Below are 17,406 nucleotides of genomic sequence, written 5' to 3'. Positions count from 1 at the left end.
TTAATATAAGCCATTTAAACACTTAATAAATAAATGCTAGACACTTGTAATGATGTTTGAAGTGAGTTTTCCTTAATATTCCTTATTATAATTGTTATAAATCAAATTTGCTATTTTGTTGCACTCTAATTTATAAAAAAATTATTTTGATTATTGAACAACACAACTAAAATTATAAAATATTTCCTCTTATAGATTTTGAAGTGGTGCCAACATTGTACTCGTATAATAAATTTGTACTCAACGTAGGAAAGTAGTTAGTGTCAATTTAAAATGGTCAATAATAGTAAAAAAAAAACAATATTAATATATTATTAAATAACTTTATTGGTAAGAATTTTTTTACAAAATCTATTATTCATGAGTCAAATTTAATACATAAATATAAATATAACTATTAATGATAATAAAATTAATGTAAGGAATCTAAGTTTTAGATTAATGTTAATATGTTCTTTTCAATATAATATCCTTAAACACTACATGAATAAAAACTAAACATTTGTAATAAATAGTTTAGTCAATTTTCTCTCTTTCCCCTTGTATTTGAAAATAATCAAATTGTACTACTTTGTCACTATTCTAATTCATGATTGATTTTGATCATTAAAACAATTAGTAATTGAGTTGAGAGGCTCATTCTACAACCCAGTATGAGGGGGTGTGTAAGTTTTTCTGTCCGTCTATGCCCCTTTAAAATAAAAATTATGTTCTAAATAGAAAAATAAAAAAATAATATGTTTTAAAGTAATTAGAAGTAAAAAAATGTGTGAATTAGATGTTTGAATCTTATACTTTTCAAAAATATTTCACCTATAGATTCAGATAAACTATTTGAAGATCTATGTTAACTAATTTATGCCAATGTCAAATTCATACATACATACATACATACATACATACATATGGTTAAAATTTTTATTTGGTCTTATATATACTCTATCTAGCATTCAAAAATACAGTTTGAACAATGAAAAATAACACATTGTATTTTGGACTCTAAAAAGTTTGCACGTGAATAAATTTGCTCCCTACATCCACACTTAAGATGGATCTATGATGGTATATATTGGACACATTACTATGATCATTTGTCATTAAATAACTTTATACTTAATATATATCTTGCATATTAATTTATTATTCATTAAGTAAGCCTCAATCAACTTAGTTTTTAACATAAAAGTACAAATAATAAATAAAAAAAAATTATGCTACTACTAGCATTCAACATTTACTTTGATCCTAAAAGAATATTTTCTCCTCAACTCTAAAATGGTGCAAACTGATGATGATGATAATGATGATTATCATCCACTAAGACCAAATATGGTATATAAGAATGGCAAAAAGATATTACTCAAAATTATTTCTAATTTTATTGTTATGCTAAAAAGGAATTAAAAGAAGTGTTTCAAGAGCATCATAATTTTGTTTAGTTAAAATATCAAGAAGGTTGGTAGCATCACAAATATTTTGAAATTTAAATCCAATATGAGCATAAACTGGATGATCTAAGAGAGTTTTTTAATCTTCAACCAAGATAATAGTGTTGCAAAGGTGATAGACTTTTAAATTGTGCCAACATTGTCTTAGTAATAGTCGTAACTTAACAGATACATGATATTTACTGTATCGGATTATAATTAAATGGCTTAATAATAGTAAAATAGACATCATTATTTTCATAAAATAACCTTAACAAACTTATGTTTTAAAACAAACCATAAAAATATTAAAATAGATAATGTAAGGAATCCAATATTAAGATGTGAAATATTTTCTTTTGCAAGTTTATATAAATTTGGTTTATAAATTTTATCATGATAATTTTTACACAAAAAATGGTGAATATATACATTAAAATTAGTGAACTAAGTGACTTTCTAATTCCTCATTTTGAAAAACCTTTATCTAGTTAAAGTTCTAAATTCTAGATCCACTGACTACTTCCAAATTTAATGAAATATGTGTTAAACCAAATGTTGAAGTGAGTTAGTAGGGGTTGCATTCATTAATTTTTCGATACCAAAGTCCACTATATGGACCATCATATCTTCATCCAAAAACACATTATCGGATTTCAAATAAAAAAGTACCACTTGAACAAAAGAATCATGATGAAAGTACTCCATCGCATGGGCCACATCTATGGCAATATCCAATTGTGTTTCAAAGCCAATTCACATGCATCTTCACCATTATTATCATCCCTACAAATGCTTCTCCAAGCTTTTGTTAGACATATATTGGAACATTAATCCTTTAAAATGGAGGTTGGAACATGAAGTTATGATTCTCACCAGATTTCAATTTTGAACCTTTTGTAGAACACTACATTCTAATATAGAACTCTTGAAAACCTTGTCTTTTGCAACTAGAAAACTTATGTAGCCACAACTGTGTCATCGCTAAAATTCCTTTATAAATTAACCAAAACTCCTCATTACTAACAAGTTGGCTTTGGTAAATCTATTAATTGCTGTGTGAAGCTCATCATATGAGATCCTTTTCTAATCTAACCTTTAGACAATATGTTGCAAGGAATTAACATTTTTCATACACTTATTTCCTTTCCAAATTAATCCCAAAAGTAGACAACATAGTACAACAACAATTAATACATTCATTAGCAATAATACTCTTTCACAAATGCAAAATGATCTCTTGTTGTTTGAGAGATAGGTAATTGGAATGCTTGTGGTTTGAAAAAGATAGGGCTTCCAATGAAGGACATGAAAATTGTTTTTTGTTTTGATAAAAAAAAACCCTCCTTTTGGAATTTCCCCAATGAGATTGTTGAAAGATAATTTCAAATACTAAAACATTTTCAAATTCCAAAGTAATTGGAATTGTCCTTAATAGGGAGTTGGAAGAAATATCCAAGTTCATAAGACTCTGTAAATTTCCAATTGAATTTGGAGTAGAACCTAATAAGGTATTATGAGATAAATTCAATGAACATACCACTTATAAAATTGTGAAATGAAATCTATGTGATTTATGGTTTTGAAATAATAACATATTTATACCATATTCAAGAAACCTCTATCCATTTGAAGCTAGAGAGGCCAACTTAGCATAAAACCTTAACTTTCATCACTCGCTACTTTATTAATAGGAGCATAGAATAAAACGACTTCCATATCCCATTGTTTTGTCAATAACATTAACTATCAAATTGAAGTATTCGCTAGAATATAAGCAGCCCTATTACAAGAAGCCAAATATATACATGGTCAACAAGAGTCCTTTGAAGAAAAGAAGGGTTGGAAGGGTAGGGAAATATCTTAGACATGTCTCCAACAATGTATGGGGATATAAAATTTGTATATGATATAATTATAATATAACTAAAAAAAGTTCTAAATTGTTAAAAATTATAATAAGTCATAGTTTTGTAACATAAATTTTCATGTCTTTCAACATGATTTTTAGATCAAAATCGTATACTTAAATATTCATGCATTCTATACAGTTCACCATCAAGTTCCATTAATGGTTCACTAATCTCATTAATAAGAAAATTAAAAAATCATATTTAAGATTAGAATTTAACTTTTGAATTTTTATTGATAATATAAACAAATTATATATAACTGAAATTTAAATGGATCAAATTATATATTTAAAAGAATAGAATTGTTATTGATGTTTCATCAATTTGATTTACATGAAAATTTAAAAAATCACATCTAAATGGGAATTCAACATTTAAATTATTGTTAATGACATAAACAAATTAGTTATGGTTAAATTTAATATATTAATCCATTAATTTGCGCTCTAAAGATAATACAATTAGTTTCATATCACCTTTTGTGAGAGAGGTTCTTATTTTGTAGATATGAATATTGACATCATGGATAATAGTAATAAATCACATTAAGATATAATTTTTTCATTTGGTTAATAAAGTGTTATTAAAGAATTTAATTTTCACATTAATAATAATCATAAATAGATAGTAAATATGAACAAAAGTTTGGTCAAATAATTAAAAATAATATCAAAAGTGTAATTAAAATCCAATATAATTCATAAAATCAATTCACTCATCTAAAAAAATGTGTTTATAAGTTATAGATGATTGTTATTTTTTAATTATATCCTTTCATTTATAGACAAATAAATAATGGAATTAATTTGAGACAATTAAAAACATTGTCATTATGAATGGCCAATAAAATAAACCAATGTATAGTTGCAATGTCACAAAAGCGTGTACTTTTTATTTTGATAATACTGACATATAAATATAAATACTAATAGAAGTTTACTTCAACGATTATAACTTAAAAAAAAAAAAACAAGTGCCATTGTATGCACAATGGAAATATTGAAATCTTCTGGTATTGCAATTTTCACAAACTAAAATGAGGAAGAACTATGGGCATTTGATGCATGTGTATCACTCCTTGTTGCATTTGTATTGCTAAGCAAATTAGATATGCTTTGCCTTAATCTCCTAGAAGCAATTACATTTGCCCCCAAATCATTTCTAAGGTTCTCCAATACCATTACCACATCTCTCATAGTTGGTCGTTCATTGGGTGAATCTTTCGAACAAACCAAACCAACCTGTATAAGAGAAGATATGCAATTGAATACATTGTTTTCTTCAAATTCATCTCCTTCCACCTCCCTAAGAAGGTTGTTGTCAATTACCTCCTTAACGCTGCTTGGAAAGGCTAGATTTACCCACTTGTGCAAGTTCAGGTCTCCAGAAAACATATCATTAGTTGGTTGTTTCCTCGTAAGCATTTCCAATAATAAAATGCCATAGTTGTAAATATCTCCTTTGGTAGACACTGGCTGACCGAATCCATACTCTGCATTTAAGATAACATTCATCAAATTTTACTATATTGTTCCATACAAAAATGTAGGTGAGACATTTAGAAATGAAAAGCAAACATTTAACATTCTAAATGTCATACCTAGTGCAATATAGCCCATAGATCCTTTCAAAGAAAGTGTTGAAGTAAGTGACTCAGTAGAGGTTTCATCAATTAATCTTGCAATACTAAAATCTGTTACATTCCCTGACATGTCTTCATCAATAAGCACATTATTTGGTTTTAAATCACAATGCACTACCTGCACAAATGAATCATGATGATCTTGCAATGTCCAATCTTGTTTTTAGTCCCATTTCACATGCATCTTCACCATTGTTGTCATTTGTATTAGGATACAAATGCTTCTCCAGGCTTCCATTAGACATAAATTTGAACACTAATCCTTTGAAATCAATGTTGCAACATGAGGTTACGATTTTCACCAGATTTCGATGTCGAACCTTTTGCAAGACACTACATTCCACTTTAAAACTCTTTTCAGCCTTGTCCTTTAGCAAATGGAAAACTTTTACAGCAACAAGTGTGCCATCAATCAAAATTCCTTTATAAACTGAACCAAAATTCTCTGTTCCCAACAAGTTGGCCTCGGCAAATCCATTAGTTGCTATATGAAGCTCTTGATATGAGATCATTTTGTGCTCCAACCTTTGCAAAATGGCTTGTGAGGAATCAAAGTTTTGCACAGGCATATTTCTGTTCCAAAAGAATCCCTTTCTTTTCCAAAGGAATCCCAAAAGTAAACAACATAATATAAAAGCAACAACTCCACTCAATGGCAATACCAATCTTTTCACAAGTGCAAAATGATGTCTTGGTGTTTGACATGCAGGCAGTTGAAATAGTTGCGGTCCACAAAGACCAAGATTTCCAATTAAGGACATGACAATTGTTCTATTTGCAAAAAACTCTCCCTCTGGAATTTCCCCAGTGAAATTGTTGAAAGACAAATTCAAGCTTTGAAGCATTTTCAAATTCTTGAGTGTGACCACCGGTATTATACCTGATAAGTTGTTCAAAGAGAGGTCTAGACTTGCAAGGCTTTGTAAATTTCCAAGTGATTCTGGAATAGACCCTTGGAAGGAATTGTGAGATAAGTTCAATAATTGTAGCTCATTGCAACTTCAAAGTGCAGGGGGGATTGCCGCAATCAATTGATTGACAGAGATGTCTATAGCTTGAGCCATTGCAATTTTACCAATCTCCATGGGCAATGAACCTTCTAATAAATTCCATGACAAATTCGAATAGAATTGTAGATTAGAAGATTTCCCAATTTCATGTGGTATACTTCCAGAGAGCCTATTGTGAGATAGGTCAAGCAATTCCAAATTTATACAATCTCCTAGGCTGGAAGGTATGGTCCCTGATAAGTTATTGTGATGAAGATGGAGTCTTCTTAATTGTTTAAGGAGTGAAAGGGAATTTGGAATCTTTCCAGAGAGACTATTTACACAAAGGTCCAAGAGACCAAGGTATTGTAAGCCTTCAAAATCGTCAGGTATGTTTCCTTCTAAATTATTGTTACTTAAATACAATCTTTCTATTTTTACAAGTTTTCCTAATGGTGGAACATTACCATTTAAAAAAATTTCACTTAAATTTAATAAAGTTAGGCCGCTAAGATTACCTATATGTGGAGGGATGTTTTCTTGTATTTTATTATTTGATAATGTTAACATAGATAAATTAGTAGAAAGTCTACCTATAACAAGTTGCAAAACACCACTAATTTATTGTTGTGCAAACATAAGCGTTTTAAGTGAGAACAATTAGTGAGAGCAGTGAGAAAAAGCATATTTATAGCATTGCCACTATCTAGTTGATTGTTACTCAAAAGTAAACATTCGAGAAAAGATAACTTAGCCGACTCTATTGGCACGGTCCCACTCAGCTCGTTACAAGCTAAACTCAGTGTTACCAAGTTAGAGAAATTTCCAATAAACTTTGGGATCTCTCCACTAAGTTGATTTCCCGATAAACCGAGATATTGCAAGTTTAACAAATTTGACAAAGATGTGGGAATGCGACCTGACAAATCATTTAGGGGAAGATAAAGTTCTTGCAAACGGGTGAGGCGACCCAAGGAAGAGGGAATGGTACCTGTCAGTTCGTTGTCTCCCAAGTAAAGCATTTGCAAAAGCGGGAGGGAACCCAACTCCCTCGGGATATTTCCGGTCAGCTTGTTGGCGGTGAGCACCAGGATAGCCAATTTTTGCAGCTGATGAGTGGATTCGGAATAGGGCCGGTCAGACTATTGTATTCCAAACCTAATCCAATCAGCGATGAAAGGTTTCCCAAGGAAGAGGGAATGGTACCTGTCAGCTCGTTCTTTCCCAAGGCAAGCACTTGCAATTTCTGGAGGGAACTCAACTCGCTCGGGATATTTCCGGTCAGGTTGTCGTAGGAGAGCGCCAGATAAGTCAAATTTCTGCAACTGCAGAGTTGAGTTGGGATATTTCCGTCCAACCCATTTTTGCCCAACCGGAGCTCCCTCAAACGAAAGAGGCGTCCCAATTGAGGCGGGATATGACCAGTGAGCTCATTGTCTGAGAGAATGAGCGTGCGGAGAAACGACAAATTGCCGAGCGATGGAGAAATGGGACCGCGTAAATCCATGCCAGTGAGGTCGAGGGAGGCCACTCTGTTTGGATGGCGGCGGTTGCAGGGGACGCCGGTCCAGTTGCAGAAGGGGTTGGCGGGAGTCCAATCTGCGAGGGAATGATGCGGATCGCTGGCAATGAGGTTCCTGAATGCCACCAGGGATTGGTGATCATTGTGGAAAGAGTGGGATCCTTTCCCAGGGGTGAAGGAAGAGATGAGGAGGAGAAAGAGCAGATGAAAAGCAAAAGAAAGAGAGGGCATGGTGGTTGAAATCAAAACGAAACAGAGGGGAGGAGGGGAGGGGAGAAATGCAGTGGGTATATGTGTATGGGTGGAGAAGTGAGTGAGTATTTATAAGGAGAGAAACCGCGTGTTTCGGCGTCGTGAAGAAGACGTAGTACCGTGTATAGTGTGAACGTAGAGAGGGGAAAAACGTGAAGGAGAAGGCATCAACGCTCACGTCGAAAGAAGTCTTTCAAAAGTCTTCCACTGCTGAGAAAAGTATTTCAAAAGTCATCCACTGCTGGTTAAAACATATATAATTATAAAGTTTGGTGCGAATGGTTTCCCATTCAAGTTTAATAAACTAATATAATAATGCGTTACTTTACTTTATTAATAAAATAATATAACTATGATTTGATAAATCGTTATTTATTTTGAAACCTTTTGATTCCATATTGTTACATGATAACCATTTATTATTTATTAAGAAAAATTAGGCTACCAAAGATTTCGCATAATTTTTGTAAGTTAATTTTTCTAATGTGACATAAAGTTGTTTTAGAATTAAATGGTTTGAAAGTGGTCATTATCCAGTTATTTATTTTAAATTTTTGTGTTTATTTTTAGTTGTTGTATTTTCTCGAGGCTTATGGCCTGGCCTAGGCTCCTCTCCTTAAACCAAGTCACAAATAGGGGATTCAAACCTTAGATCTCTTAATTTTCACATATTCCATGAAATAAATCTAACCTGGAAATATATTAAAATTGCAAATATGCACAATAATTGCAAATAATCTCAAGAGAAATACAAAAACAAAATATAGAAGCTTAAGATCTTTATTAATCAAAACTCTTGAGGTAGGGTAACACCATACAACTACGCCTTAAGGAAAGTGATCACTCCACAAGTCATCGCTTGTCAATACCAAACCAATACTTGACATGTCTTAATGGAGAGTCTCTAGCCCTCTATGTAGGTTCCATACATACAATACCATGGGCAATGACCATGGGTCTTTTAATACCATATATCCAATACTATGGGCATATCAAATTATTTCCTAACTACTTGTGGTCTTCTGCATTTTGTAGGTTAACCACTTTATTTATTAACTATGGCCCATTTATTTATTATCCTACATCACATTATTACTTCGGGTACCTCCCTCCATATTATCCCCCCTAGGCATACTACATTTCACATTACTTCAATCAACAATTGAGCTACCCCACAACAACATTTTGCATTTATAATTAATAAGTTTAGAGAGATTTGATTTTTTTGTAGCTCTCTCTTTAGTTTTCAAAACATAATAATTTATGAAAACCAATGTTACTAGAAATATTCTGACATTGAGATCTAGCGTGAGCATAAGAAAAGTATTCTAAGATAAAGTGTTTTCATTACTATAGATGATTTTCATGAAGCTCATTACGTGCTTGTTCAAGATGATTCTTTAGGATTCCAAGGATCTCAACACAAGTGATTAAATAGTTATTTGCATTGCAAACTTTGAAATTGACAACAACATATTTTTTAATTGACAATATTAGGTATTCATATAAAGCATTAAAAGATGTGCTAGGTAGTCTTGTGTCACCATTATGCAAGGTGTAACCATTTGTGTCACCGCAATTCACAATCATTCACAAAGTTCTCCAAATATCCTTCAAGGCATTTGTTTACCACTTTCTCCATTTTCCATTGGACTGTATTGAATATTTATCGTTAATGAGGTTCCCACTTGGTGAAACAATTCCTTTCAAAAGCTACTAGTGAATTTTGAGTCAATAATTTAACGACTTTATCTCTTTTCTAGATACTCAAATGGAGTGAGCATATTTTGTTAATCACTCAATGTCTGTAAATATGATATTTGTTGTCTCTTTGTGGACCACCACTCCTCTTGGAAATATGTGCCAAGGCACCTATTGAGGAAAACCTATAACTCATGTCAAGAGAGTAAACACCTTCCAACCTTATCCATCAAAGAAGGAAACTTATAAAATTATTGGGTTCTTGGTTGTAATAGATTCTCTAATCAAGCTTTAGCTTTCCTATTGTACCCTCCTCTTCTTTTCTCGGATGTATAAGTAACATGATTAATTAATTGTTCTCGGATGTAGTATTAGGTTATTTTCTCATGCAAACAAACATGATTATCTTGTTGAGTATTGAAGAATTTAGAACAACATGCGCAAAAATGCATCATCAAATACACTGGTACACAGATGTTTCTAGGGGAAACCAATTGCTAAAAACCCCTTAAGCCCATTTTGCATTAATCAAGTGAATTGAGTAACAATTACAATTATGATCTCTTGCTCTGAGGACAAACTGCAAGAGTAAACTTATTCTCACTCCGCCTGCACTCACGTTGCCCACACTTGTGTTGCCTGCTCTCGCACTGCCTGCACTCGCTCCTATTTCCTTGCGCAATTCTTGAGGATTAATCACCTGACCAATACTCTAAACTGTACGCTCAATCTAGTATATAATTAATTGTACACTTCCTTGGAATCTACACCACAGCTGAGAAATTTGAATTCCTTACATGCATGAGCTATTTTTTGGTTGATTGATCAATTAACTAGATGATCTTTGAGTTAGACTGTTGTCCCACTACACAACTGATCTCCAACTGGCTCTAATAACTGTTAGAACTAGTTTAACTGAGTACAACTGAAAATAAGTGGACTAGATTGCTATAATTTAGCAATCAACACATGCAAACTGGACTCCAAGCCCACAAACTCAAATTTAGTGTTCTAACTGAGTGACAAGAGCCATGCCACCTCAGTTAACTTCCTCCAAGTTGTCTTATGATGTGGAAATTCAAATTTTCTCAATTTGACTAAGGTTAAAGTCAAATTGAGTCTTTCTTGCTACACTTCTCAACACTCCCTCTTAGTAAGAAAGGGATTTTCCACCACCCCTTTCCATCGCCTGTGGAATGTACTGTAGCATTACCTCTCACTGTTGTTGCTACTATTGCAACAACTACAACTGAGAATCATCCAGAAAAAACACTGAATCAACTGTGTCTCTACAACTGTCTATTGGGAAAATTGTGTTATTGTTGACTCTGCTACTGAGCCTACTGCTATGTTGTCAACACTGCTCTACACTCCTCAGTATATGAATGAAATTGATCCTCCTGCTACTAAATATTGTGGGCCTTTATAGCAAGGTAATGATCCATGAGGAGAACACCTCAATGGACCCTACCCAAATTTTTTCAACTCTGGGACTAAGGATCTACATCACCATACCTCACTCCTGGAGGTATAGCCGCATGCATGGTGAAATATGATCTACTCATATTGTTGTTGCTACTGATTTGTTGATGCTTTTGCACTACTGCTGCAACTACTGCAATAATGTGTCTGATATCCCCATATCCTAAAGTACTAGCTTCCATAGGGATGATCCCTCTAAAACTAGACTCCCTCTGAGTCTCTATCTCCCTATGGGAAATATCTCTGCTCCTTAATCTACCAATATCAATGATCATAGGTACTTTTTGTGTCACTAAACATTGGCTCATTGATCTTCCAACTAGCAACCTTCTAGCTCCATTAAGAAGTCTGCACATAGGGTCTTCTGGATCTGCCCTGAACTAGGGCTCCATAACTTTGCCTCCTAACAACTCATTAATTCTTCAATGATCATTATACATGAGGAATTCAAGGACTGGTTCTAATGTGATTTCAGGGCTCTAATACCATGTAGAAAGTTTGGTGATAGAAATGCAACTACTCAAGAAATTAAATCTAAATCAAGAGACACAATTCTACTCTACTGCTCTTGGGAAAGTAATTCACAATTTAGAACAACATGCACAAACATGCATCATCAAATACATAGGTACATAAATGTTTCTAAGGGAAAGAAATTGCTAAAAACCCCTTAAGCTCATTTTGCATTAATCAAGTGAATTGAGAAACAATTACAATTATGATCTCTCGCTCTTAGGATAAACTGCAAGAGTAAACTTGTTCTCACTCTGTCTGCACTCACATTGTCCACACTTTCTTTGCCCGCACTCGCACTGCCCACACTTGCTCCTATAACCAAGCGCAATTCCTGAGGATTGATCACCTGACCAATACTCTAAACTGTACACTCAATCTAGTATATAATTAATTGTACATTGCCTTGGAATCTACACCATAACTGAGCAATTTGAATTCCTTGCATGCATGAGCTATTTTTTGGTTGATTGGTCAGTTAACTAGATGATCTCTGAGTTAGACTATTGTCCCACTTCACAACTGATCTCCAACTGGCTCTAATAACTGTTAGAACTAGTTTAACTAAGTACAACTAAAAATAACTGGACTAGATTGCTATAATTTAGCAATTAGCACATGCAAACTAGACTCCAAGCCCACTAACTCAAATTTAGTTTTCTAACTGGAGTAAAAAGAGCCATGTCACCTTAGTTAACTACCTCCAAGTTGTCTGCTGATGTGGAAATTCGAATTTTCTCAATTTGACTATGCCTAAAGTCAAATTGTGTCTTTCTTGCTACACTTCTCAACATTAAGAACATCATAGTATTTTCTAATTAATATGTGTTTGGTCTCTAGACAAGTAAAACATTTGGTTTGTGACTCTAACATATTATTTTTGGAAGAATATTATCAAAAGCCTCTTTTTGTACAAGAGGAACTACAAATAATAGCAACAATGAATTGAAGACTCTAGAAACAAGATTAGCTATATGCAATTTTAGTTCTTTATTTGTTTACTTTAATTTAGCTCTATTTAAACTAAGTGATAGGTACTAGATACTATATAGCACTTGTTTACATTCCAATCAGTTTACTTTCCAAAGATTCTTATTAAAATCTAAATAATATAGAGTTATTTCAACTTTGAGTCTATTAAATATTGACAAAAATTAGATATAATTTTAGAAATGAAATTTATCTCTGTATTTCATAAATTGTAAATTAAAAAAATATGTTAATTTTTTATTTATTTATGTTTTTATCATATATTTTTCTTGTAAGCTTAGTAGGGCCTTTCATTCATTCATTTTCAAAGCAGATTACAACCAGAAAAGACATTTCGTGGCCTCAACCTGCCCATTGGGAAACCATGTATGTTGGCCATCAAAACGCATTATAAGCCATCCAAAATCTAAGATTCTTAAGTCTGTCAAAATTAGCCTTATAGGCCTGAATGTCTAAAAACCAGTTCACCCTTAACATGCTAACATAAGTACTACTACTCGACATATACATACTCAAAATGTAACAAAAGGAAATAACTAAAACTATTCATCAGAGGACTCCACAGGAGTTGGGTGCTTTGCACTAGAACTTGGTAATTCAGATTGAAGAAGGCACAAAATGTGCTTCTCAATATGACCCAGATAGACATTCTATTGTTGAATTTGGAATTGAACAAGTTGGAATTCTTTCTGAATTTCCTGGAATACAGGATCAACTTTGATAGACCCTGTTGCATTCATGATAGCTCTGGCTACTATGCTCTTCATCATCCAATAGAGGTAAATTGTCTACTTGTACTGGGTGAGACGACCACAAGTATGGCCAGGATCAGGTACCAGCAGGTGACAATCTTCCACCTCGATTTCCTGCTCAACTTGTTGGTTAAGGCCTGCCTCCCAACCTGTTATCATTTGTCTTACCTGCTCAGGAGTACTTGTTGTATATGTATGGGCCACATCAGTTGTGTGTTGGGCATCTAATTTTCTTTCGCTTCTCGTCGGTGGCCTCAACGAGGATACTCCTCGACCTACTCGAGACTCTCTCTTTCGATTGTGTCTGCAACCCCCATTTCCAGACTGGCCAGTGCCCATGGATGGTCTTGCCATCTCCGTCAACATTTTTTGAGATATACTATAATCAACTAACGAGACCACCGAATGAGCAAATACCCTCAGCTCGTCGACTAGGCGGTCCCTCCAATTATAAACCCCATGAATAATTACAAATAACATGAGAAAGAAACAAGAAACATTAAACCCAAGCAAAGTGAAAGCAGAACAGGATGTGTCGACCATCCTCCAGTAGTTCTTTCTTCTCATTACCCACAGTCTTTGCTCAGTCATCTCACAAAGTAAATTAAATCCAGAGAGGGTATGTCTTTGCCATATGACATAACCACCCACTAATGCCTCAACCCCCTTCCCATGTATACAAACACCTATACATTTTAAAACCAACACCGACGATAAGTAGAGAGTAATCACAAACCAATTCAACCAAACATGGAAACAACCATTCCACCCAGGCGGTATATTCTTTCCACACAGAGAAGCCAAAATTAAACCATACATTCCCATACATAGCAATAAGATACCATAGGAAATGGATATTGACTTGGAAACAACAATTTCAAAATAGAATTGAGCCACACAAATACGCTCTTTATATGAACACATATTGCCAAGACCCACATTCTCCCATTCGCATGAAGGGGCGAAAATGTGACAAGCATTTAGAGAACCAACATGTCATGAGAAAGGATGGGTGGAGAGAAATGATACATACCCTATTACCCTCGCCATCGAGCCGACCTTAGAGATCTACCGCAACTGTTTCCTCCCTGACAAGATTTCTACCGAATGAGAACCACAGTGCTTCCTCACATCTCTCGGAACCTCTCTGTATGTCAACGTAAATGCATGTAATGCGATACCCACTACCACCACTTGGGATGTTATAACGCATCAACATTTAATGCATGTCGCACTACCTCCCATGCCTCCCATCACCTCCACTTGATCATATTGTCGTATTTGCCCCTCCTCCATGCCTTCCATCTACTCACCATTACGTGAGTCCCAACTAGGACAATGACCTGGCCCACACCCTGATCGGGGGATGTTTTTATCATATATTAATAATAATGATGTAAATAATAATTATTTATTTATATCAATTTTTAATTTTAAGAAAAAAAAATAATGATTGATTTGCTTTAACATTTTGTGCTTATGATTAACAAATTTGGAGAAACTTTTGTAGCTATCTCTTTAGTTTACAAAAATCAATAATTTATGAAAATCAATATTATAAGAAATATTGAAATATTGAGACTTAGTGTGAGTGTAAGCAAAGCATTCTAAGATAAAGCATTTTTCATTAGCATAGATGATTTTCATGAATATCATTACCTTCTTGTTCAAGATGATTCTTTAGGATGCCAAGGATCTCACCACAAGTGGTTAAATAGTATTTTTACATTAGGAAATTTGAAATTGGCAACAATATTTTTTTTATTGACAATGTTGGATATTCATTTAAAGTGTTAAAATGAGTCATTTTTTTTGAAGTGTGATAGGTAGTGTTGTGTCACCATTATGTAAGGTGTAACCATTTGTTTCACTACAATTCATAATCATTGACAGAGTTCTTCAAGTACCATTCAAGGCATTTGTTTACCACTTTATCCATTTGTCAATGGATGGTATGAGATACTTATGGTTAATCAGGTTCCTACTTAATAAAACCATTCCTTTCAAAAGTTGCTACTGAATTTTGAGTCCATAATTTAATTGGATTTATCTTTTTCATGATACTCAAATGGAGTGAGTATATTTTGTCAATCAATTATGACTATAAATATGATATGTGTTGTCCCTTTGTGGACCACCACTCTTCTTAGAAAGATGTGTCAAGGAACTTATCGAGCAAAACCTCTAAATCAACTCAAGAGAGTAAACACCTTCTAACCTTATCCATCAAAGAAGGAAACATCTATAATCAATGAATTCTTGGTTGTAGTAGATTCTTGATTCAAGCTTAAATTTTCCAAAAAGTTAAACCAAATTAAGCTAAAAAAAGAAAAGACATTGTAACAAATAGTTTTACTATTGATCATGTTGGAATTATGTTGTCATTCACAGAAAAGGAAAAGATTGTTGGAAAAGGAAAAGCATGGAAACTTTAAATTCATTTGATGATGGTGTTATAATTACTTACATCAGATGGAAACATATGACGAAGGTGTCAAAGGATGCCTCAGAAGATTAGGTTTTAGGCACAAGAAGAAGGGTGAATATCAACATGGATGACGAAGGTGCACAGACTTTGGGTTTATTTCTTATGTAGTAGATCATGTCAGATGTAGATGGATCCCACCTAGATGTAAGAGATCTGAAAGAGATTTCCATTGGTATGAAGAAGTCTAGAAATGGCCTCCTGGTTTGAAATATAGAGCCAATCAAATTTAGTTGATTCCAAGGTCAAACTATGTAGATGTAAAGTTAGTTGGAGGTGCTTTGGAGCACATGGTTAGTTTGAAACACAAGAAAATGTAGCAGATTCCATAGCAGCACCGCAAAAGAAAAAGGATTGACCAAATGTGGTAATCCAAGCGTAGCAGCAAGATCGTTTTTTATTGGATGATGGCAGATCCCACCCAACAGATTTAGCCTGGAGATAACACCCCGGAGAAAGAAAAGGGAACACAAAGTTAAAGTGGAATTATACAACAGGCGGGAAAACATTGGAGGAAAAACACAACGGACATAATTTCTATTGGTGCAGGCGGAGCCCATATGATAGGTAAGCCCACAACAGTTACCCCGATGGGTGCATCCTAGAAATTAGAAAAGAGAACCTTAAGAAGTTAAGTGGGATGACGTAGAAGTATGGAGGTGGCCTGAAAAAACAATGGCAGTCTTAACCATTGGCAAAAGACTTAATTGGGAGGCCCCCATATTGAAATCATATCCCATTGAAGCTAGCCTGAAAAGAATACAAAGAAGCGACTAGAGGAGCGTTGACCGAGAGAGGGTTTGTATAGGAATAAGCCAGGAGTCATTAAATTTTTATAAAGGAAATATGGTGCAAAACAATGTTGCAGGACCCTTCTCTCTCCTCTCTGAAAATGGAACACATGGTAGCATATTATTGGCCCAGATGACGAAGGATTATGATGTTAGAACTAGCGAATGGGAGCATGACATGTGCTAGTCATATTTGGTGTTTTTGGGTACCTGAATGGCCCATTTCTAGGTGACACATGTCACGAATCATAGGCTGACACATAGCACAAGTGATGTCATCATGATGTCATCCCATTAATAAGACCCTAAAAGGTCTTGGAGTGGCACAAAGGAATATCAACGCAATGATTGGGCATCGGGGATGACCTAGGCATGTTAGAGTTAACCTATCCCAACGATATTTTCTATTGGCTCTTGCTATTGCAGGAGGACCCCATCGAGATAACTCATCCCGTAGGGAATACCTTGGTGGATTATAAAGGGGCATAAGCTTATTGTACTTGGTAAAGAGAACCACGAAGGTGGTTCCATGTTCGACAAAAGAATACCAAGGGAACCGAGGTTTTATAAAGGAAAATAAGCCCTCGCATGCTTAAGAAGACACTAGCACCTTAAGGTTTGAGTAGTGGTCACAACACTGAGTCCTATGGTGGACAAGAGGCTAAGCACAAGCACGAGAGGAGATATAATTAAAAATGGTCGCAGAGTTATTTTGCCAAGCATAAGCACTTGGGTCCAAGACTTATATGACACCATTGTTTAGCAGTGACGGTGTATTAAAAGGCTCGGGTCCTATGTTTAAAGTATTATGGAATGAATACTCGAAAATTATATGTCTGGAAATTCTTTGGAATAAAGCCTTTGGGCCATAACAAAGGGTCTTGTATTAATGATTCAACATCTTGGTTTGGCAGTGCGGCAATATCTTGCATGGTCGATTGAGTTGA

The 17,406-nt window shown here is 34.3% G+C and overlaps 1 protein-coding gene across 2 annotated transcripts; it reads right to left on the bottom strand.

Annotated features, from left to right (window-relative positions):
- Positions 1–4,210: 4,210 nt before the first annotated feature.
- Positions 4,211–7,766, bottom strand: LOC149208903 (uncharacterized). 2 transcript variants are annotated; one of them, XR_016252165.1, is made up of 3 exons: positions 7,178–7,766; positions 4,941–7,080; positions 4,211–4,832 (listed from the first exon to the last, which is right to left on the bottom strand). XR_016252165.1 is itself a non-coding variant. In XM_089394171.1 (3 exons), the coding sequence occupies exons 1-3, from the start codon at positions 7,722–7,724 to the stop codon at positions 4,739–4,741; spliced, it is 759 nt and encodes a 252-aa protein (XP_089250297.1). In that variant the 5' UTR covers positions 7,725–7,766; the 3' UTR covers positions 4,211–4,738. The 2 variants fall into 2 exon arrangements, 1 of the variants encoding a protein (XP_089250297.1); XM_089394171.1 differs by having other exon boundaries at positions 6,963–7,080.
- Between the last annotated feature and the right edge of the window lie 9,640 nt (positions 7,767–17,406).

Source organism: Pinus tabuliformis, chromosome 1_2, assembly GCF_031772625.1.
Source record: "Pinus tabuliformis cultivar Carrire ecotype Pingquan chromosome 1_2, CPIR1, whole genome shotgun sequence".
Classification (NCBI taxonomy): domain Eukaryota; kingdom Viridiplantae; phylum Streptophyta; class Pinopsida; order Pinales; family Pinaceae; genus Pinus; species Pinus tabuliformis.
The sequence above is the reverse complement of the archived record's forward strand: the minus strand, read 5'-3'. Positions and strand labels throughout refer to the sequence as shown.

Bases quoted from the DNA above. Each gene is read 5' to 3' on its own strand.
- LOC149208903 (XM_089394171.1), bottom strand. From the start codon at position 7,724: ATGCCCTCTCTTTCTTTTGCTTTTCATCTGCTCTTTCTCCTCCTCATC. The intron at 7,081-7,177 runs GTACCATTCCCT...TCCACTCATCAG, and splicing joins GGGAAAGAACGAGCTGACAG to CTGCAAAAATTGGCTATCCT. The intron at 4,833-6,962 runs GTACCATTCCCT...TCTTAAATGCAG, and splicing joins GGGAGACAACGAACTGACAG to AGTATGGATTCGGTCAGCCA.